The following is a 23245-nucleotide window of genomic DNA, read 5'->3' on the forward strand; positions in this document are numbered from 1 at the left end:
CCACGCCTGCGTTGTCTATGCTTTTTAATTGACTGTTGTGTCTCTATTTTCTACAGCATATTGTTGGCAATAAGGTCTTCCTGACTGTTACTAATAATATTTCTCTGGTGTACATTACAGTTAATTGAAGTGCAGCAGCTGTCAGAATAATTACATGCTGATGTTTGCGACTTGGCAGGGAAGGATTACACTCAGCCACAAGCTCTGGAGGAGTTTCCTTTTTCCTTTTTCCTTTTTTTCTTCTTCTTCTTCTTCTTCTTCTTCTTCTTCTTCTTCTTCTTCTTCTTCTTCTTCGACTTGCGAGCCGATGTTATTTCAGCCAAATGCCAACAGAAAAACTGGCTCTGAGACAGACGGAGGGAGAGGGACATGGACTCTGTTTGCCTAATTAGATCCATGCTCAGGGACACTGTGGAAAACTGTGGTAATCAGCAGTTGTTTACAAATGGAAAAATGTGTAAAATATGAAAAAAATAAACCTGTTGCCCAAGGTTCTTCATCCAAGGTGTTGAAATCTAATGTTATATTTTACAAACAGTAATTATTAAAAAATGTTGCCTATCCTATGGGAGAAAAAAATACATGGTTGGCATATTTCTCATCCAAGCAAAGTTCTGTCAAAAACAATTTCAAAGTAAAACGCATCATTTAACAACAAGAAACTTAATCTGAGGATCTTATGTGTCTAAAGAGCTTAAAGTTCAAATCCAGCCGGTCAAATGACCACAACTTCTCCGCTCCATTGTTGGCGAGGAGCAGATCCAATCTGCAGGAACCCACTGGACCTCTGTCTCCTCAATCTTCTCCAGGTCTGCCTTCAGCTCCCTGAACGCCACGGCGATATCTCCATTAACGATCACCTTGTCGAACAGGTGACCATGCTGGTTCTCCATTGTTTCAGCTAAGTTGATCATGTCCTCAAAATCCTCTTCCTGTAAAAAACAGAGCACTTCTGTCAATGAATGAGGGAACAGGAGGCTACTTTTGGTTTCCTGTAGCTGTACTCTACTATTTGTGAGTCATCTCATTAACCATCAAGCAACAGAAGAAAATAATCTGCACAGTAAAAGTAATAAAACATTATACGACCAACATTATTGGAAAAGGATCCCTATTACCATTTAGTGCCCCAACGTGTTATGGGCCTTAAATTGTAAAGTGACGCACACTGAAATTGACATTTTAGCTCAAACAATATTCAAATTGAAATTTGATCTTTTGCTAAATTAAATTACAAACTTGCAGATATTGCAGTAATTTTGTAGAAAGTAACTTTTTTCTCTTTTTACTTGCTGTTAATTTTTGATTTGTTAAAAAAATTATTAACATTGAGTTAAAATGTAATATTTAGATTGAACAAATTTACATAAAAAAAATGTCTTTTACCAAAATAACAATTACAGATATTGCTGTAATTCTAGTAAAAAATCCATACAACTTTTTACGGTTGTTCACAGTTGTTTTCTGCTTGAGCCACTTTACAATATGAGGCGTAACAGATATCCTGAATGCAGAGAGTATAATCCACCAGCTGCAGCTCAACCCTGTGTCAGATCAGCCTGAACTGTCTGAGGCCTCTGCTGCCTGGCACTGGTCGAACTCCAGCCCATGCTGGTGTGTGACCTTTGGGCTTTAATAAGGGCAGCAAACGCTGAGTGAGGAGCCAGATGGGGATGTTGAGAGAGCATCTTCTTGTCTTGCCCGAAACACGTGCATCATATACCTTCTCTTGTTTGGAAACCCACCAGCAAAACTAAATGCACACCCTCCGTCATAGGGTTTGGTCATTCTTTCAAACCATTACATATACACACAAGATGAAACCTGTCATCTTCTGGACAAAATCATCCATTCTTAAATTATGGAACCCGAAAGCCACCCACCGAGCACCATTGTAACTCTCCATGCCTCTTAAATGTCTCTTAAATGCAAGAGTCAGCCATGTGTCAGGCAAGATCTGTGCAGGACTCACTCTGGTTGTGTGTCCATGTGCGGGGTTGGGTGGGTGTGTTACGTCCAGGGTGTTTGACCTCACTCCGCCCTGCATGTTACAAGACATGGATCAAGCACCTGACTCCACACGTGTGTTACCAGGTGGAATGTGATGCACATGTGGTTATGCTGTGTCCCTCTTACTGAAAAGATCTTGACTGGGTTTGCGTCGTCCTCATCGCAGATGAATTTCGCTCGCCGCCTGGTGAGACGCAGCTCCTCGATACGTGGCGGCTTCACAAACACCACGTATGGTTTGAATTCAGATGTGTACACGTGCTTTATTTTCTGCGATTGCAAAAAAACAAAAGAAAGGGAGGGGATCTGATGAAGGCAGTGTTTAAAGTACAATAAACAATGTAAACACGAGTCACAGGAATAAACCCAGGTTTTAGAAGATCCGACCTTTGGCATGAAAACACAGAAAATCAGAATCATTCCATTTTGAGATCCTTGCATAGTGTGAAACTTCTGGTATTATTTCAAATCTGGCAGAGAGAAAACTTGTTATATGTTGAATTTTGTGTCGAGGATTGCAGCACAGTTTAGCAGTCTGGGTTGCAATCATGAGAGATTACTTTTCAGACTGTGTAAAAGTTGCACAGGCAATAATATGCAGCATATCAACAGCCTGACGGAATTTAATTTTAATTTAAATATTTATTTTGCCCTTCCTATCATTCTTTTGTGCATCACAGTGCTTGTAACGGCTAAATCCAATCGACCTGGGGATGGAATAGAAAGCTTCTTCTGAATCACCAGTCCCTGAACTAGCAGGGCGTAACACATGTGGAGGTTCACACTATCCTTCCTCACCACACACACCCTGACACACCAGTAGCATGTGATCCCTCACTGGCTTCCCACCATGTCAACACGGCCAATAGGGCCTGGCCAAGCAGGAAGCACCGCTGCCAGGCACTAAACTCTTTAGTGGGGACACTTGGAAACATATTATGTATATATATGACATCAACAAGTCATATGATGAAAAACTGGAAGTTTTAATTCATTGTTTGTGCTAGTATGAAGCACCAGTGTGAATGATTTGAGGACACGTGTGCAGTTTTGGCTCAAAAACGTCCTTCTTGGAAACTGGTCCAAGTTCAGTTGATAGAGTAAACATTTCTCTTGTTTATTGGCATATCATACGTACACTTGGATGTGCATCCAGGACGCACACCTTGCCCTGGGCCATTACTCTGTGCACAGAGTCTAGACTGGTTCCATAGTAATGACCTTTGTATCGCCCATACTCTATGAACCTAAAGGGAACAGGGACAGAAACCCACGGAAAAGTGAGTTAGACAGAACGAAATGATAAGAAGACAGCAGTGGAAATCACTGTTATTAAAAGGGAGAGAAAGAGTCAGACAACAAAACACTTGAGGGATGCCTGCATATATACGTTACCTGTGATTGAGAATGTCCTCCTCAAACATGTTAATTGACACAAAATGATAATCCACCCCTTCGTTCTCCTGCTGTCTCTTCTCACGTGTGGTGTCTGAAAGAGAATGGGAGGCTGAAGTTGACTTCACATGGCTGAGAGCGCCTTTTGGCGTGCAAGAGATAAAGGTGACAGGTATGAAACGTGAAGATGCCTGTCTTACACGGCACTGTGACGCCATAACGGTCAGGGTTTGAGATCAGGAGCCTCTTCTTCAGTTCGCTGACGCCAACGCCGCTGGGCCCTCGAAACAAAGATCAAAACAGTATCATCATGTGCTAATGTCCAGCATCAAATGGACTCGGTGATCTGGAGACACATCTGTCTTTATCATCAGAGAGGGAGAGAGTCAGACAGACAGAGCTCTGATTTCAACCTGATTTCAGTCTGAAAGTGATTCTCCAAACAGCTTTGCTCTATTCTCTCTGTCTGCGTCTTTCTATCGAACGTTCCACACCCTCAGGAAAATTTATAGTATCAAAGCCACACAAAGTATCAGTATCATTACAGTGTAGGATGCACAGGATGAAGCGCACACACACACACACACACACACACACACACACACACACACACACACACACACACACACACACACACACACACACACACACACACACACACACAGACTGTAGCATCTGGGATTTTCTTCTATTGCAGCTATGTCCATCCCCAGATTGCATCAGACTCTAATGGAGAACTGTCTGAAAGTAGGATTCCTGACATACCTGCCTTTTCCATCATTGTGTTGCATGAGCTCGATACATTACAAAATATCAAGTTTATTGACCCTCCACTCGTACACTGCTAATGTGCTTCACAGCTGCTCCACAGAACCGAAGAGGAACATCACCAGGCCATGTTTTTTTTTTCCTGTCCTATCTGTAGAGTGTGACCGATCACTTTCGCCAATTTTCCTGGGGCATAACTGTCTATTGTTTCATTCTTAATGTGCATACAATGCAAACTGAAAGGATATATTTCCAACCTGGTCAAACATTATCCAGCTGGTCCTGTTTTAGCGATGAAGGGTTTTGGTTTCCCTGTCTTTAACACTCATTGCCAATAAAGTATAGATTCTTAATGATGACCTCTGGTCAATGAAGAGCCTTCGCAGCAGACAGTAAAACGTAATTCAGAGTCGGGGTAAGCTCCAACTCAATTAAATAGGAGTAAATCTAAATCCAAGCTGTCTTGACTGTTCCAGTTAGATGATGGAGCACTTGGCTGACATTATGTGGGATCTTATTCACAATCTGCTCATCCCCTTTTTCTCCATTCATCTATCATTTATCTCTGCTCTGCTTTTTTTTTTTGCACCCCCTCAGTTCATTGTGTTCTTTCTTGTAGTTCCTTAGTTACAGATGACCTGCCGTTGTATCGTGATATGACATTAAAAAGACCTTCCGCGAGGCTCCATGTGAAATTCCCTGGGGAGCGATATAGCTCAGAAATACATAGAGCAGGCCTTCAGGATTGGCAGGGAAGTGAATCTGGGGTGGGCCACAAGGTAACTTAAGAGAACACAATATATTCTGACTGAGAGTTTTCTGACAGTGTTTACGTACTTCTGATGGGAAAGGATTGTTCTTGCACTCAAGAGTCGGAACATAAATCTTCATCAGTGCGTAACTTTTTCTTTTGATCAACAACAGCTTCTATAATACTGTCCTTTTAGCGAATGGGATCGTGTTATTTCGATTTTTTTGTGTGGACAAAAAAAAAGGCAGTGGGATAATATAAAACAGAACACAACCACTGACCACTGTGTATACAGTACTACAACAGTAACTACCATGCTCTAACCTGTGTATATAGCAAAGTTAGACAAATTCACACTGCTGGAACCCATTTTGAAGTATTTGTGCTTTATAAACAAACCCTCCACACAACATGGAAATCTGCCTTTCAAATGTCTTAATCTTACATACCAGCCAGAACGACCAGGCGGTGTCTGTCCTTGGGGTCTCTGTGATAGGGGGACACCTCTATGTAGGCAGGGGGATGAAATGAGCCATGTACCCCTTCACTCCACCTCCTGGACCGAGCCACCTCTCTGGCCCAACTGCTCTTTCTGCCTAGTCGGAAACTTCTTCTTAAACCAGCTGGAAAAGAGGTAGAGAGGCCTCAGACTTTCTGAGTTTATCAGTGTATGCAAAATTTAGCTTGTAATGTTGATATTTGAGTGTGTTGGCAAATAATCCTGTACCAGTTTATACACCCAGCAGATACAGGAAAATATTAGCAGACATTTGTCATATACAAGTATATTATTCACTTCCCTTTTGCTCAGTTTTTAGTCTCCACCAATTTCTGAGGAAAAATGGTGAATGGCCAAATGAATTACGTATACTGAGTTACTTCCGCTGCAAGCTGACAAGCTGCAAGGATATGGTCATTTCGAGTGAAACTGTGGCAAATCCTGTAATATCTTTACAAAAACACCCTTTCACAAGAATAAAAGAGGATAAAGGAGCTTGGTCTGGGCCGACCCTATTTACAGATTCAGCAGCAAGTGATGAAAACAAGCTTAAACTCGGGTTTCTCCCTCTCTTGTTATGAGAAACAGAGTTGACTAACTGGATGTGGTGTAAGTTATGTATTTTATTGCTTCCCCTGTTTGCTGTTTCGAAGTGTCGACACAGAGGTAATGGACAAACGACGGGGGTGCGAGACCTACAACATCTCTTTGAAAAATGCAAACGTCATGAAAGTTGCCACAGTCATTTAGACAACACGATGAGGCCACATTTTTGCGGCAGGCTTAGCATTGCTCAGCAGCTCGATGAAGGCTTCAGGATTGGCATATTGTGTGTTGTGTTGTTTTTGTTGAGTCTGGCTTCAGTTTGTTTGCGCCACCTCAAGAAATTGTATCGCCAGCCACAACTAGTATCAGAGTCTGGTGGCGAATTCCTTTGGATTCATCACTATGAGCGACCCCAGTCGTATTACATAGTCATTTGATCCACTCGTCAGAGCAGCTTTCAGAACACAGACAGACTGAATACATTTTTTTGTCTTGACACAGAAATGCTAAATGCGTCTTTTCTTTCAATCGCAATTTTGAGGTAAATTAATAGGCTTAATTCCTTCAGAACTTTGGAATTTGGAGTTTCCTTCCATGAGTCACCATCCATTTAACAGTGCTTCCCTTGGCGTACCATACGGACTTCACTTTACTTCGAATAAAAGTTAAAACACGAGAACTATTAAAGGATCAGCTTTGACAACAGAAAACACGTCAGAAGGGAGAGCCACGGCTGAAATGTGAGGCAGAACTGAGTACGACATCATTTAAGGAATCATCAACACTGCCACCCAAAGCCTGGTGTCAAGCACAGAGCTGCAACGACATCCTGAACAGTACATATTACAGTCAAGAATCAACAACTCTGTCATGTGTGGCTTGTAGGCCGTCTGGCATGCAGTGTCTGCCATGCGACTGTGGTCTGGCCTGGCTTGGCAGGCCCGCTGTCTTTCATGATGTTAACTGCAGTTAAGTGATGGTGCCAGGCTTTCTTTGACGTCAGCTGTAATTTCACTTTGTAAGCATATCTGTCCATTTCCTCTCTGGGCTTCACTTTAAGACACATGGCTCTATGGGTAGAGATTTCAGACAATTGTTTACATGGGATTTAAATGGATGACTTCACTCATAAATGTGAAAGGGTAATACATACAGTGTAAAACCAATGCTGTACAGCAGATGACAAATATTTTTTCCTTGAATGAAATAAGGTCTAGAGGAAAAACATATTGTAATGGCTGAATTAATTCTGGCAGAGAATTTCTCTCCTGTTACTGAAAATGCTCTGTTACTGAAAACCAGAATGTCATTATTGCTGGTTATGAGACACTCAAAGTATGTGAGGAGATGAGAGGTCACTTTCTGGACCTGGACCCGTCATGTTAAGATTACATGATATGAACCTTAATATGCAAAAGTGAAAGCCAAAGTATCTTAATCGCCTCTGGTGGCTGCCTGCAGTATTGCTTACAAACCCAACCTACTCCATGTTAGTCGAAGGGACATGGACCAAACTAAAAAGTCAAAGTACATTTTAAATACATTTTTCTGAAAGATGGTGTCCGTCATTGCATGCACTGATACATGTTCAATCATTAATCTTTTCTGTTCAGTTTAGTTTTAATTAGTTATTTGATGCTATTAGAATTAGGTAAATTGTCATGGTTGACAGCTAAGACCAACTGTGATTGGTCGAGTGCATGTAATCCTGACTTAAATTTTGCCGCTCCCTCCCCTAATTGCCACTGCCCAGACTAGTCCGATAGTGGGAGGAAGTGGAGACGTGTCATCCATCTTATACACTCTATGACAATATGGCTACTGTGACCCACAAGCTAATTTTCAAATGCAGCTGTTTATAGTAGGCAGAGTTAGCGAGCTAGTCGATGAATGTAAACTCAAATGCACCTCTAGGTTCATGTGAGTTATCTGACATTTACACAGTAAGAAAAAAAAGGAGTGAGTTTGATGTTAAAAAACACTCCAAAAAGATGTTTGTTACATTTGTCATGGAACAACAAATAATGTAACACTCATCTTTGCATAATGTGGAGCAGATTGTTTGTTCAATCTAAAAACCTGCATCTGAAAACCCTTGGGGTTTACAGGGTGTTGTGTGCCTTCCATCTGCTTTTAATCTTGCTGCGCTAATTAAAGCCAACTGGCTGCTGGTGCATTTAGGTTTACATTTAACAGATAGATGTAATAACTTGGCAAGAAAACAAGTACACATATTTCCCAAAATGTCAAGGTATTCTTCAAAGAACAGACAGATCTGTTCAAATCTGTTAGCAAGGGACAAGTGAGTTCAAGCTATTGGCTTGGTTTAACTGTCTTTACCATGTAATAACCTGTACATGGATAATGATCGACTATGTCCGGTCTCTCTCACTAACTCTGCCTCTGATTACACTGCATGCAGTCATTCAGTCATACAGCATCAATACGGTTTTACATGCCAAGCAAAGAGGAAACACAGAGTCTGAACCACGTCCTCAGGTGGAGCCTGGCCGGAGATAAGATGACCTGCACATTATTAAACGCACATGAGTCTTAGAAATGATATAATGCAACATCTGTAATTTCCTTGCCTTGCATAGACGTCAGGAGCCTTTTTACAATCAGGTCTACGTGCACGCCCCCATATGAACATCCTGCACTGCTCACATGCACACACAGAAATACACACACGCACATCATGTCCAATCCATGAGATCAAGACAAATGGGATAAATGGGAAGGTTAGAACCACATTTGCTGGTCTAGTCCTTCCCCCCTAAATCTCTATACCACAAAAACGACATCATCATATGAACTGGGACTTCTGCAAATATAACTGGGGTCTCCTTTCTGGAAGGTCTTCATAGTTTTTCAACACATATTCAATACACAGTGTGTGTGTTGTTGTGAGCTGTCATGTCGCCCCGAGTGTTATTGCCTTTTATCATACTCATCTCTTCGCCAGTATGACAGTGGAACAAGTTAAACATCTCACCGACGTGGATCCCTGTTATAGCTCCGTAGTCGACATCCTCCGTGACTGGAAAAACAGGAAAAGTGAAGAGGAAAGAGTGAGGAAAGCGTGGACACAAACCACAGGAGGATGACATGTGCGTTGCTCTGAAATTTTATCCTAAAAGTATTAACATATGTTCTGACCCAAATGTCCTAATATTGTGCTTTGGAAAGTCTAATAGTAGTTTTATTTAGACATGATATCCTTATATTAGAATTATTAATAACTACCTTACTCTTACAAAGTGATTGCTGGTGAAAAACTAAAGCGCATTGTGGGAGGCCGGAGACTTAACCTGCCCGGTTACAACAGAGGAAAGTTTCTTTAAAACCTCTCCAATTACATGACTATTATCTGTGGTTAACAACTCTTTAAATCTTTAAAAACCAAAACCAAAAATGCTCCTGTGTATTATATCATTTCAATTATTCTGATGGTAAGTTTTGAAAAGCAAATTTAAACAGACAGTACCTTCTCCCTCATCTGCGGAGCATGTGGAGAAAACAAAGGTTGTGAGTGTGACAGCAGAGCTCACCCATGACCTTCAGACATGACCTCTCAGCTCTGCACTGAGGGAGCTCCAATGTGTTTATTGTAAAGTGTTAAAAGGTTTTTTTTTATTATTTTCATGTGCGGTGAGTTTATGGACAAACGTTGGCTCAGCACCTGGTGGTTTGACTTGCCGAGGCTTGAACAGGGCTTTGGGTCGCTGTAGTGCGACTCTCCTGTAGGAGGCCAGATGAAACAAGGACCAATCAAAACAGGACTTAATCAAAAGGACTGACAGATGTAGGTCTTTTTTCACAGCAGACACTTTCACAAGTCACTTGGAAAGTCACAGGTGTAATTATGCGCTGGTTAGTACTGTGGCCTCACAGCAAGAAAGTTCCTGGTTCAAATCCTGGCTCGGCGGAGGAGTTTGCATGTTCTCCCCGTGGCTGCGTGGGTTTTCTCCAGCGACTCTCCCCCCCCCAGTCCAGAGATATTCAGATTGGGTTTAGGTTCATTGGGAACTCTACATTGGCAATAGGTGTGAATGTGAGCTTGAATGGTTGTCTCTGTATGTTGGCCCTGCACTACGCTGGCGACCTGACCTGGGTGCACCCTGCCTCTTGCCCAATGTCAGCTGGGATTGGGGCCCGCTCCCTCTGTGACCCTAAAAGGATAAACTGTACATATTATGGATGGATGGATGGAGTCATTGTTCATGTTATCAGGAACACCTTTCTGTGACAGTCAAAATGTCTGCTGTTAAAAAAGAACGTATTTGACAGTTTTGTTGTTAAAAGTGGATGAATCAAAAGCAAAAGAGCACCTCTCATGGAGCTGGGGGGAGGGGATCAGCCCTGCCCGACTGTCGCTGTCGCCGAGGTGACAAGCCTGCCACCAGGTGTCCTCCTCCATGTTGACAATCTGCAGGACGTCGCCTCTTTTAAAGGAAACCGCCGCGTCTTTGCACGGGACAGTGGGATCCTCGTTTGGATCATAATCAAACAGAGCCCGGACAAAGAGCTTGAGAGAGATAATCATTAAACATTGTTAGCATTCAAACAGACTGGTGACAAAGAAAAATACCCATATTTATTTGTTTATTTGTTTATATATTTATTTGTATTTCTCTTTTTCTACAGCAGCTTCATGAACCTCTATATCCTGGCAGCGGACGTCTTTGTCTGCTTGTCTTTCACATGTACGTGTCATTTTTGAGAAATGACCACAATAACTGAAAATAATTTGTCATAATTCATTGCAAATGTTTGCTGCTCCGAGAGTTTCCAACTTGGACGTGGTGTATGGTGTGGTGTGAGCAACTATTCTTTCTAAACAGAGAGATTGGTGGAATGTGACATTTTCCACATAAGGTGTTTAGATTTATGGTTAATGTTAAATTGAGTTGATACAGCTCAGCAGATGGGATGTCTATACAATTATAAATCATGTGTTTTAATGATAAAAATTGTGATGAGGCCTTATCCTTGACTGTCTGATCTGAGTTTAGGTCTTGACAACCGGACTACTGCTGTGACAGCACCATGGCAAAAACACAAAATATAACCAAACACACAAGACTCCACTGATTTCTCTCTTCTTACCAAAAGCAGGTGGGTAGAGTTCCTTCTGCAGCCAGCTTGAATTCTAACATATTTAAAAAACATACAGCAATAGATTACTGTAGGTTAATATTTACTGTACCTTCTTCTTCTTTGACAACATTTCTTCCTTGGAGGAGGCCGGGATGATCGTAAATGTGACGTTACCCTGATAACGATCCTGTGCAAGAACAGCATGGTCACTATACACTTTAATCTGAATCCACTGGCATGCCAGTATAGCAGTCTACACATTGTAAATAATAGCACGTGGAATCATCTACACCAGGAAAAAGCCTTAAACAACTTGCTGTTACTCCTATTTGAGAAAGATTTTCTTAAACTACAGCATCTTAAGAAATTGGAGATACTTTTTTAAAAGATGAAATATATTTCATTTAAGTTTTAAATCTTAATTTGAAACATAGAGGGTTGGAGCCACAGACATGGTGTAGATGATTATTTTTATATGGTATTTGTCTTCTCATGAGATTTGATGACAATGACAAAAATAAAAAAAAATAACACCGGTGAAGCAAACAAACAAGCAGCAGAAAAACTAACCATTAGAGGAAGGATCTCCTTTGGCTTCCTGTTCTCCAGCGAGACTCCATTCACCTCTTTCAGCTCATCGCCTTCATGGATCAGACCTTCAAAGTGTTGGAGACACAGATGGAAAATTGTACCACATGCCCTTCTCTCTAGGATGCATATGTCATATTATAATCTTACCAAACCATATTCTGTATAAAGTTTCATCAGCTTACCACTTTTATCAGCTGCACCTCCTCTCATGATCCTCGCCACCACAATGGCCCCGGTCGCTTTATCCCTCTTAATCGTTGCCCCCTTGAGGATGGCGATGTGGGGGTGAAGGAATGACGGACAAACAGAAGAGTAAATGCACAGAGGCAAAGAGGTTAAGTGATTCAGACAGTGAAAATAAAATGTTGATTGTTTTTACAGCCACTTCATTGCAAAATGAAGGTTGTTTGTATCAAGAAGGGGCCGTTTAGCCAGCTGCCGTCATGTAACACACAACACGCTGGAAAAGATTATCCAAATCAGCATTATTTTCAACAGATGTTACTGATGTGCAGCAAATCGCAATGGAAAGAGCCTCTTATGTAGCTGACTACAATCAGCTCATAGTCGGGTGTAACCCTGTTGTCTGAAAAACAGGAACATGCTGAATCGATCAGAGACCATGTCAGGAAAAGGTCAGACCCCTTCCACTCGAGTTTTAGGATCAATACAAAAATGTGTTCCTTATTATTTGACATCATTAAGTTAATTATTCTCATATTTAACCCTAAACCCTATTTTTCCTTGAAAAAAAAGATTGAACTCATCGACGCTGTGTTAATTTTTGGTTATTTGTTTGTCTTTTAGTTAGTGTGATCTAAAAAACCTGGCCACACTTGTCTTTGATATTTGGTAAAAAGTGAAGCCACAGGCTGAGAAACCAAATGATTACTTTTGATGTAGATCCATGAATTCTGTAATGGAATTTTCACTTTGCTTGTGAGGTCATTTGTAAAAATGTCTGCTATTTTCTAATGAACTGGACCTACTTGCATGGAAAAGAATCTGGCACAAGTACCACAGAGCTGTCCCTCACTATATGGATTGTTTTCCAGATACAAATTTTAAAAAATTTAATTTATTTGTATTGTTCAATAACAAATTTAGAGGATTTTGCGGCCTTGTCGGAGGTATGTGCTCTTCATCTGTTTTCATCCCAGTTTCACTTAATCCAGGAAATTTGCAGAAATAAGTGACAATGATTTGGAAGAAGGTGGAATGAGGTAGATCATTCCGGGAATATCCAGAAACTGAGCTGTGATTAAAGACCTTGAAACAGGTTGATTTACATAAGAATCAGAACGGAAATGATCCCAATCCCTTAAAGGACTCCATTAGGAGGCATATTTGTGCCTACACACACACACATACACACTCACTCAACACACAAGCACACACACACACACGCACACACACACACGCACACACACACACAGAGAGAAACACAGCAGATATATGGCAACAAAGTTGTGGAAGAATTGACTCTGCAATTTCCAGGTTGAGGAAAGTGAGCAGCAGCCCAGAGGCAGAGGTGATCCAGGCGGCTGCAGGAACTCTTTCTTGTTTCCCATAATCCCGAGAGCTTTCGTTCTGCTACACCTGGACATACGTGGCTTTAGCGCCTCGCTACTTAAGTTGACAACACGCAATAAATTCAGTCGCCAACAATTCAGCCTTGACTCTCGTGGATGTTTATGCCTCATGTCCTTCTATCCTGCATGTCTGTTATCGTGGCTAGACAAATGCAATTGCTGTGAAACATGGTTATTGTCGTAAGTTAAATACTTTTTGGGGTTTTTGTGCATTTTGAGGCCACGTAGACCAAATTAGAAACAGGTTTACATGTAGCCAAATACAGCTTTCCTCTCGAAGCCTCCATGCCCATGTGAACAGTGAAAAAGAAATTGTTTAAAAGTTGTTTCACGTTTGTGATAAGGGCAAACTGCTATTTCTGGGTCATTATTTGTGATAATAGGAAGATTTAATGGATTAATACATTTTTAGTTAGCTTTAGTTGCTTCATAGAATTTAAGGGAACTATTGGATATTGGCGGAGGCATTGACTGCCATTCTAGTTTACATAACAGTCTTGATTTTCTTTAATAAGAGGTTGTACTTCGCTAACACCAATCTGTTCAATTTCTTCCTTGAGAGTTGGCAGAGAAGATTGAGACCAGTGTCATATGTTTATCCAAATATAAACATGCAGCGAGAGCCATCGGGCAGTTTAGATTTGAATGAGGACTAGAAACAGAGGGACTCACCTGCTTTCAAAGGTAAAAACACCTCCAAAGCTAATTTATGAACATGTTTCAGTAGATCTCTGGATGTAGAAATGTTAGATCCAGATAACCATGCAGGCAAACAGGTAAAAGACTGGCATCCATCTTTTCATTAACTTTAGGCAAGAACGCGTAAATGGACTTCCTAAAATGTTGAACTAATTACGTAAACAAAACAAGAGATAGATTTAGATTTTACCGTCAACATTTAAACACAAAGACACATTTACTGACCAGCGGCTCTTTGGTTTTGACCAGACTGACAATTTTGACTGAATCCTCGTCCTCCTCCAGCACATCGTCAGGTACTGGTGGAAGAGACGGCTCAAAGTCCCTCTGAGCTACAGCGTCATGGACAAGCAGGAGACTCTGTGAGGGAAACAGAAACCCAGTGGATTCAGACGTAACTTTGAACTGTAGGTGCTGTGAGTGGATGTGGTATGTGAGTGTATTCCAAAAAAAAATTATATTGTTCTGTGTTGGCTATAAAGTTACTGTTAAATTCAGTGTGAATAAATGCATGTGTAGTTGCTGCAGATATGTATTCATTTAATATTATTCGCTTTAAATGAAGAAATGCTGTCGAACCACTGTCACCACGGTTTGACCAGCACTCGTTTAGTTAGTTAGTTAGTTAGTTAGTTAGTCCTCTTTGTCCCTTGAGCGGCATAAGGCATCAACGATCTGCCTCCACCGGGGCCTGCCCTTGACTACATGGGCCTCTCCCCATGTCAGATCCATCTCTTTCAGCCACATTTTGCCGCCATGTTGATTTGGGCCGACCTTGATGATATATTTTCCTGAGGGATCCATGGTGGAAGGCGTTGATCTTGTTCATGTCACATTTTACTGCGCGCCAGCATTCCGGGCCAAAAAGGGAGAACAGACGTTGACGTTGCTTTGCACAGGTTTGAGACAAAGTTAAACGTGGTTGTAAAGTTAAGAAAACGCATTTACTCAAACAAAAGTACAACCAGCCCGAGTTGACTTATTAAAGCCGACTTGGAGGTGAATGAGGGTGTGAAAACATTTAAACAAATTTGGCCGACTGCCTCCACTCACTACACTGACTGAATCCAAACACAGCACTTTTGGTCGCAGCGTTGCCAGTGTCGACATGAGCCAAACTTGATTTACAGTAGTTTTGAGTAGACTGCCAGCCTGTGGGCCACCTGAGAGCCACCCCCCACATCACTCCCTCCGCCTGCAGTTGTACTGGCTCAGCTCATTTTCCAAAGCAGGGCTGTGGATTATTCTATGAGTCATAATTAATTCCCAGACAATTCAGTTTACTTTTTGAGAACGCTGGCAGTGTGCAGGCCCTCTGGTTTGTTTGCAGGGTAAACATTCTGGGTAAACATGAATCTATTGCTGTGATTCTGCCCAGACTACAATTCCAAAACAAGGACAATTAACTGTAATATAAAATAATAAGAAGAGGGGGGGAACATCTGCTCATTGACTTAATTTGAACAATCAGCCAATCCGTCTGTCAGTTGGTCTACTTGTTATCCCTGCATCCATCAACAGTTGCTCTGCTCAGAAGCTGCCAACACATTAGCAATGTGTCTCTGGCCACTTTCAGAGACAGGTCTTTCAAAAAAAACAAACATTCATTTACACAACATTGTACACGGTGTCTCTCATAAGTATGTGCGAGCTCCCGCGTTGGGGCCAAGAACAAACAGGTCATTAAGACTGTTTAAACAAACCTGTTAGTTCTCGTCTGACTTCAGCTCCTCATTAGGAATAGCCACAAATTCTGCAGCCCACTGGAAAACCATACGCTGCATGTGTATATGTATGTGTGTGTGTGTGTGTGTCTGAAATATGACTGTCAGCAGACCTGAAATAAGACAACATGCATTTGAGTAATCTGGGCCTCTAGATGAGCGAACGCTACTGAACCTAATTAGAAAGCGGGATAGCTGCAAACGCCAGAGTGGTTAATAGATGTCAGCACCTCACAGCAAACAGAATGATGAGGTGACATGAATTAAAATAAAATTTACAGTTGGATTAACGTGTCACTGTCTGTGACCCAAATAGGAGCCGACTCGGGGAAGCAAAATGCTCATGAGTGTTCTGATGTGTGAGGGAGCTCCATTGTTCAGTTGCCTGAGCAGCCTCAGAATAGATGAGATGAAGCATGTCTGCATGGAAATGAGGCTCTCAGACTCCGGCTCTCGTGTTATGTTAAGAAAAATGAATGAACGTGTAACTACGCTGCTCGTAAGTGGGTTTATTCTGCTGTTAATGATCCTTTCAGATCAGGGCACTGGAGTAGAATCAACATCTTTTACGACTGGATTACATCCGTGCTTCATAAATGATCCATGTGAATGACAATTACAGGATATGCTTCAATGATACAACTACAGTGTGTGTGTGTGTGTGTGTGTGTGTGTGTGCGTGCGTGCGTGCGTGCGTGCGTGCGTGCGTGCGTGCGTGCGTGCGTGCGTGTGTTGCTTAGGCACTGAAGCTCAAACAATAACACATATACTGTTAATGGAGATGGACGATGGACTTCCTCTCAATATCCAGAAATGAAGCCAGAATATCCTGGATATGAACGCTGCCATGTGTTAATGGCAGAGTAACTGTCAGAGTAGTAACCAGAAGATGGAGCCGCAGCATTGAGGTCAATCATGACGCTTCGCCCCATTTTTGCAGCATCTTTTACAGAAAACTGAACTTACTGGAAAAATAAACACTTCGACAGTCAGTTTGATAACAACTGCCTCATATAAGAGAAACCATCTTTGAGAGAAGTATTATCTCGGCCAAGGAGGTCGTGTCTTCACCCCTGTCCTTTTTTGGTTTATGTTAGTGAGTTAGCTAGCTAGTTAGCCAGTTGGTTAGCCCGTTGGTTAGTTAGCTAGTTAGCCAGTTAGTCAGCAGGATTACACAAAAACAACTGAACCAATTTCCATGAATCAGGGGAGCGGATCCAGGATTCTTTTCTTGCCTTCTTTAAGATTTTAAGATAGGGCATTTTTTCCAACATTATCATTGATTTCTCAGAATTCACAAATCTTGATGAATAAAAGAAATCCCGTTGAGGGAATTTATAATCTGAGTGTGTGCTATTTGGTGCAGATCCAAATAGGAATCCAGATCTAGTCAAATTTAAATGTAGTTTCACAAGGGGACTGTGAGGTGTGAAATCTACTGAGTGCCATTTTAGCTTTGTGTTTTTGACTTTTTAGTTTGACCTATGTCCTACTTTGTGGAGCCATCTTTACATACTGTGGTTTTTAGAAATGATGTTATTTGACAGGACTTGGCTGAGGACGGTTTAGGTCAACACACATGTGTGAAACTACAGGTGCACATCTCCATGAAGAAAAAAAGTCCTCACCTTAAAGTGGGGTTTGGAAAAGAGAGCAACCAGTTCTTTGACCTCATCTCTCCAGCCTTGGTATATGAGTTCCTCTACCAACTGGAAGCAGAGGAAACGAGGAAATGATGAATATATATTTTATGATTGTACATTAACGTATATCATGAGTGAGGTTTGGTACAGTCTACACTGTATTAGACAGACAAGACAGACCAGCAAGCAGAGACAAAAATCATTAGTGAAATTCAGCTTCTATCAGATTCCGACTGCAGTGACACATCATCGATGCCGTCATTATTACCAGTGAACTGCTCCCTCATATGGACCCAATTACTCCCAACTTACTTTTTATTACTTGACGTTAATTATTTGCCTGTTTCTCTGTTTTTGGTTTTTGTATCTTTCCGCCACTGTTGGAAAAAATCTTTTTTTTCTAAAAAAGTGCTCCTGAAAGTTTAAGGCTACACGACAGCTGCGGTGACAGCTAAAGCAGAGCAGCCTTGACCGTCAGCAGCAAGTGGAGAGGCAGCAAGTGACTGTGTGCAGTCGCCTGTCTTGTCAAGCATATTACTGTAATGACTTCTACTGCTTCAAGATGTTGTGGCGCACTCCAGAGACACAATGCATGAAGGTCATTAGTTTCCACTGTGAGCAAACAGAAGCCTCTCTGAGGGGAAACAGACCCATGGTTTGGCCCTTCCAGTAGGTCCTGATGATTTAAGCCAGGCAGAGAGTGGCTGTCGGACCGAATCTGAGGCAAAGGGAGCGAAGGGAAGGGGAGAGGAGAGGGGTAGATAGACGTATGGAAACATGGCAGGGATTACAGTTTGTATGCTATAAGAAGACGATAAAGGAAAGCAAATGAAGTAGAAGTAGAATTAATGCAGGAAAGGAGGATGGATGGAGGAGTGTGGTTTGCTGATGGAGAGGGGGAGGAGGTGGAAGCATGGAGTAAGGGAAAAGTGTAAAAGGTTTGTTGTTTTGTACTTTGTCCATGAACAACAGAGGGAAAACTGAATGTGGGAGGTGATTAAAGCGGAAGAAAGGAGGAAGAGGAATGGGTGAAAATAAAGGAATGATTGGTTGCTGACGGGAATGAGGATGACTAGTGCATGAAATCAGAATCGCATCTGAGGGGAATAGAGACCTGTCGTGCTGTTTTAGAGCCACAGCTGTAGTGGGAGTACTCCCTGTCACTTCGTCTTAAATCTGAAATTAATTGTATTCCTCCAGCCTGAAACATTAGACTACACACAGAATGGATTTAGCAGCCTCGTGCTCGCCACTGTCCACAGTGACCTAACTCCTGGCAAACAACGATATCTGCTCTTACACGTTGCCTCTCAGGAGATAACATCTGAGCTGACGGAGATTCGAGACAACATTTCATAATTCAGTACACATATGAGGGGAAAGCACGTTCCTCTTGTGCTTCTGTGTGACAGGAGAGTCAAACTGTCACCGTCTGCAACGTGTCTGTCTGCGAAAGATGTTTGCAGAGAGTCACTTACATCTGATGCCAGACGTGCTGCATGCTCTTGGACGGGGACGGGGCTTCGCTTCTCAAACCGCTTCAGCCGCTCGTGGATCTGTCAGTTCAGTAAAGTATCATAATAAAGATTCTCCATTCTCCAAGGCCATTTACTGCAGGTTTTACTATTATCCACTCACTGATACAACTGCTAATATTACTAATATCACAACTACTACGGAGATAATTAAATGATATTAAGCAGGAGAAAAAGAAACAGGAAAAATACCTAGTTGGACAAATAATTTTAGTTTATGATTATAACACACAGTTACATTAAGGACCTGCTTTGTTACCAGGGCTGGAACACAACAAATATCAATTTAAGAATAAATGCCAATATTTATTGGAGAAAAACAGCTTGATTAAAAGTGGATTCGTTTGACCTGTTTTTTGTTTTCAAGTTCCTTTTGTTTTTCAATTGATTATTTTAATGTGCTGATATTTTCAGATTTCTGTTTTTGCAGTTCAGATTTAGATAATACACACAAACTGCATCATAATCTCCTGAAATACAACTTACTAAAGGATAGTATTACTCAGCAGTATATGTATACATTGCAGTATTATTCTGGTATACACTAGCTGCAACATTTTAGTGTCTCATACATACTAATTCATTCTTTTAACACTTTCAGGGACTAAAATACTATACTACACTACACTTTACTATTTTACACTATACTATATTATACTATACTATACACTGCTGTATACAACACTATACTATATTACACTATACCATATAACACTATATGTACATAACACTATAGTTACAATATGCTATACTACACTTCACTATATTATACTACTACACTACACTATGTTATACTACACTACAGTATACCATACTATATCAAACTAGACCATAATACGTATCTACACATGCAATCAACTTATTACAATTTAATTACATGTAACAATTCAAATGCAGGACTTTGACTAAACAAAGTGGGATTTTAACATGTTGGAAAATAGAGGATGTAACTATACAATCACACATCATTGTAGCGTCTTCACCTTGAAGAGCAAGTGCAGCTTCTTCTCCATCAACATGCTGCGGAGGAACCTGTAGTCCTCCTCTCTGTCTGTGTGAGACTCTGTTCCCGACATCACTGATGATAGCAGCCTGCACACGCCTGCAGGAGGAGGAGGACACACCCACACGTGGAAAACGCACATATACTGTACATCAATGAGCAGTACACCTGCATCTGTATTTGATTTAAGGAGCGTGTTTTAAAGGTTAGGAGGTGAGGTCAAGAACTCAAAGAGAGAGGTCAGAGGTTAAATTGGGGGTGTGATGAAAACCTCCCACAGGGGAGCCTCACTGTCTCACAAGATTGAACGTTGTGGTGGTCTTACTTCCTTTTCCCCTTATGGAGACATTTGATCCTTAAGGACACGATATGGAAGGTGAAACAAAACATGAAACTACTGTGCTTCAATTAATTATCTTGTGCACTTTTAACTTGCAGTCCCTCTGACATACACTACCTCTGTGTTCTGTTCGGCTCAGCATCTCCCTGACTCTGAAAAAGAAAAGACAGAAAGAAGATCTAAATAGATTCATGATCAAAGAATCACGATCATAGATTCATGATCAAAGAATTCTCGCTTCATATTTCCTTTGTTTCTATGAATCGTGAGGAGACTAGAGTGAAACATGGTGAAAAAGAAATTAAATTTTTCTACTTAGTATGTAAAAAATTGTATGTGAGATATTACTGCCCCCTAATGCTCATATGAGACATTTCAACATCACAGTACTTTACTGTTCCACTATCAATATGGTCATGTTAATAAATTACTGAGTCAGTGAGTGATTGTTCACATACGTTCACATTATTTTTCTTTATGACATTAACAATGTGGTTGATTGATCAGTATTACTTCACTGAAATTACATTAAACATAAGGTGAAAACATAACTTATACAGGACAAATACTGGATGGCCACTGCTTTGAATGAATTTGTTTTAACCACATACTCACATATTAGGATTCTGATCAGTATATGCAATGTAAATGCAAATGTTTAAACGTGTTAAATTGTTCGTTGAACAAACATGCACTTGTTAGATAATATTATCTATGTTTGAATCATATTGTTTCTTGTTTCCCACCATTAGCGGGTCTGCAGAACAACAACCACACTAATATTCGTTTTTTTCCTGATATCCTGATTTATATAATGTTTCTGAAGCAAATGAAATAAGAATAAATGATTCATTACAATCTATAACATTTTGGAAAAATAATGAACAAGCTTGGATTGAGATGTTATATCCATTCCAACAAATTTTAAGCACAACCTCAGACAAGTTGAACTGCACTCACCAGCGACTGCCCCTTCCATCAGGCCCAGCTCAGGCAGACCAAGCAGCTCAATACCCAGAGAGTGAGAGCTGCATTTGAACATCCACTTGTGCAGAGAGGTTGTTTATAGTTCGAGCGGCCAGATTGTAACAGATTCAGTCGATATGTGCCAGGTCTGACCTAAATCAAGCCAGCAGGAGATCAATAGAGCAATCAGAGAACAGGGGGCACAATGTTAAAATTGGCCCACAACCAGTGGTGGAAGAAATATTCAGATCCTAAAGTAAAAGCATTATTTCCGCACTTTTAAAATACTCCACCACAAAGTACAATTCCTGCATTCAAAACCTTACTAAAGTAAGAGTATGTGAGTATTATCAGCAAAAAAAGTATTTAAAGTAAAATTACTGCTGCATTAATGTGTGTGTTGTATTTTACTGCTGTAGATGTTTCTGTAGGTGTTTAAATTTGAACGACTTTATAAATTGTTTGTAGATTAATCTACAGCAATGCATCATATTCTATATGATCATCACATGTCTGTGAGAACAATGTATCTCTAAAAAGTCTTTCAGCTCTGTGATGATGCATTTTACAGTTGATTTAGAATTTTCTCAAGTTCATCTTTCAGTTGAATGACAAAGATTCAACATCAACACATCTGGAGACACATGGTTTACACTGACATCTGAAAAGTAACTAAAGCTGTCAGACAAGTGAACTATTAATAAAATCCCATGAGATGGAGGATAGAGGATGAATTGTCTGGATAGAAATGTAGGACAGACATATATAAGCATATTGCTTCTGCCTGTGCCTTTTCAGTCACCTAATACAGAGATTGTTGACAGTATGTATTCTATGTATAATGTTTTGACGACTGAATAAAAAGGTGCGACATGATACAGAAGTACAATATTTCCTTCTAAGATGTAGCACAGTAGAAGTATAGAGATTTGAAATAAGTAAATGCCAGAACTAATGCAAAGTACAAGTACCTCTAATGTGTACTTGAGTACAGTAGTTGAGTAAATGTACTCACTTACCATCCACCACTGCCTACAACTGTTCAATTTGTCCATATGACCAGTCTTTGCAGATGATTATTCACAGTGATGTAATTAAAGACTCATTTCCCACCTTTCTGTGTGTTGATGGAGAAGATGGACGTCAAAGTAATAAGATCAAAATGTTAAGGGCAGCGACCTCAACAATCACAGGAGGTGAGACGTTGATGCAAATTCATTTTACACTAGAAATCCAATTACCCCTGTTCATTAGATTTTTTTTTCTTTGAATCAGGGGGCATGGCCTCATTCATGGCGATGAGTTATTAGCCTACAGGAGTTGTTCCATTCTGACCTCTGACCTCTGCGTGGTTAATAGAGAAGTGCCACTTCGAGAGCAACACATCAGATTATAATGTGCTGTGGATTAATTACAGAAATAAAGGTCATAGTCCTTGTTAACTGCACCACAGACCGAATCCTGCACAGATCAACAGACAACACCAGACAAAGATCAGTGGATGGAGGATAAAAGTGTTGATGATGTTGAAGCAGGAAGAAGAAACGAGCGGACAGATGGTGGGTGTGTCCCAGGAAAGGTCCAGCCAATGGGAGGACAGGTCGGGGGAGGAGCGAGCAGCTTCCTTTTCAGCTGCGTCACGTTATCCAGAGACAGCTAGGCTAATACCGGAAATCAAGCTACTCACTTCAAAATAAAAGCCCCCGGCACAGAGCTAATGTCACATCCATGCTCCACCTTCTAGGCAACAAGGGTAGTTTGATTTACTTATACTTACAAAGGCAGATTGTGTTGTATGTGTAACATAAGAACAGTGAGATATATGTGTGTAATAACGGAATAAGCTCCAACATGGAAGCTCTACACTGTTATATAAACCGTCTGTGGACCCACCTGACATATTTACCTGGTATTCTTCTTTGTGGTGCTTTTCTTTAATATTATACTATTACAACTGACACATTTTAGCAGTAGTCGTGATCTATTTACCTGTTATTCTTCTCTTTGGTTCTTTTCTTTTCAATTGTATTATTACAACTGAGACATTTTAGCTGTAATCGTGATATATTTACCTTTTATTATT

The 23245-nt window shown here is 40.8% G+C and overlaps 1 protein-coding gene across 1 annotated transcript; it reads right to left on the reverse strand.

Annotated features, from left to right (window-relative positions):
* Positions 1 to 507: 507 nt before the first annotated feature.
* LOC117778740 (MAGUK p55 subfamily member 7-like) lies at positions 508 to 22537 on the reverse strand. Its single transcript, XM_034614507.1, has 21 exons — positions 22404 to 22537; positions 22182 to 22279; positions 21157 to 21315; positions 20314 to 20348; positions 19837 to 19955; positions 18797 to 18874; positions 17304 to 17384; positions 14177 to 14311; positions 11843 to 11924; positions 11640 to 11725; positions 11179 to 11256; positions 10301 to 10497; positions 9652 to 9710; positions 9457 to 9468; positions 8965 to 9009; positions 5374 to 5547; positions 3606 to 3686; positions 3406 to 3499; positions 3149 to 3257; positions 2137 to 2280; positions 508 to 932 (listed from the first exon to the last, which is right to left on the reverse strand). The coding sequence occupies exons 4-21, from the start codon at positions 20336 to 20338 to the stop codon at positions 702 to 704; spliced, it is 1830 nt and encodes a 609-aa protein (XP_034470398.1). The 5' UTR covers positions 20339 to 20348; positions 21157 to 21315; positions 22182 to 22279; positions 22404 to 22537; the 3' UTR covers positions 508 to 701.
* Between the last annotated feature and the right edge of the window lie 708 nt (positions 22538 to 23245).

The sequence above is a fragment of the Hippoglossus hippoglossus genome, chromosome 17 (genome assembly GCF_009819705.1).
Source record: "Hippoglossus hippoglossus isolate fHipHip1 chromosome 17, fHipHip1.pri, whole genome shotgun sequence".
Lineage (NCBI taxonomy): Eukaryota > Metazoa > Chordata > Actinopteri > Pleuronectiformes > Pleuronectidae > Hippoglossus > Hippoglossus hippoglossus.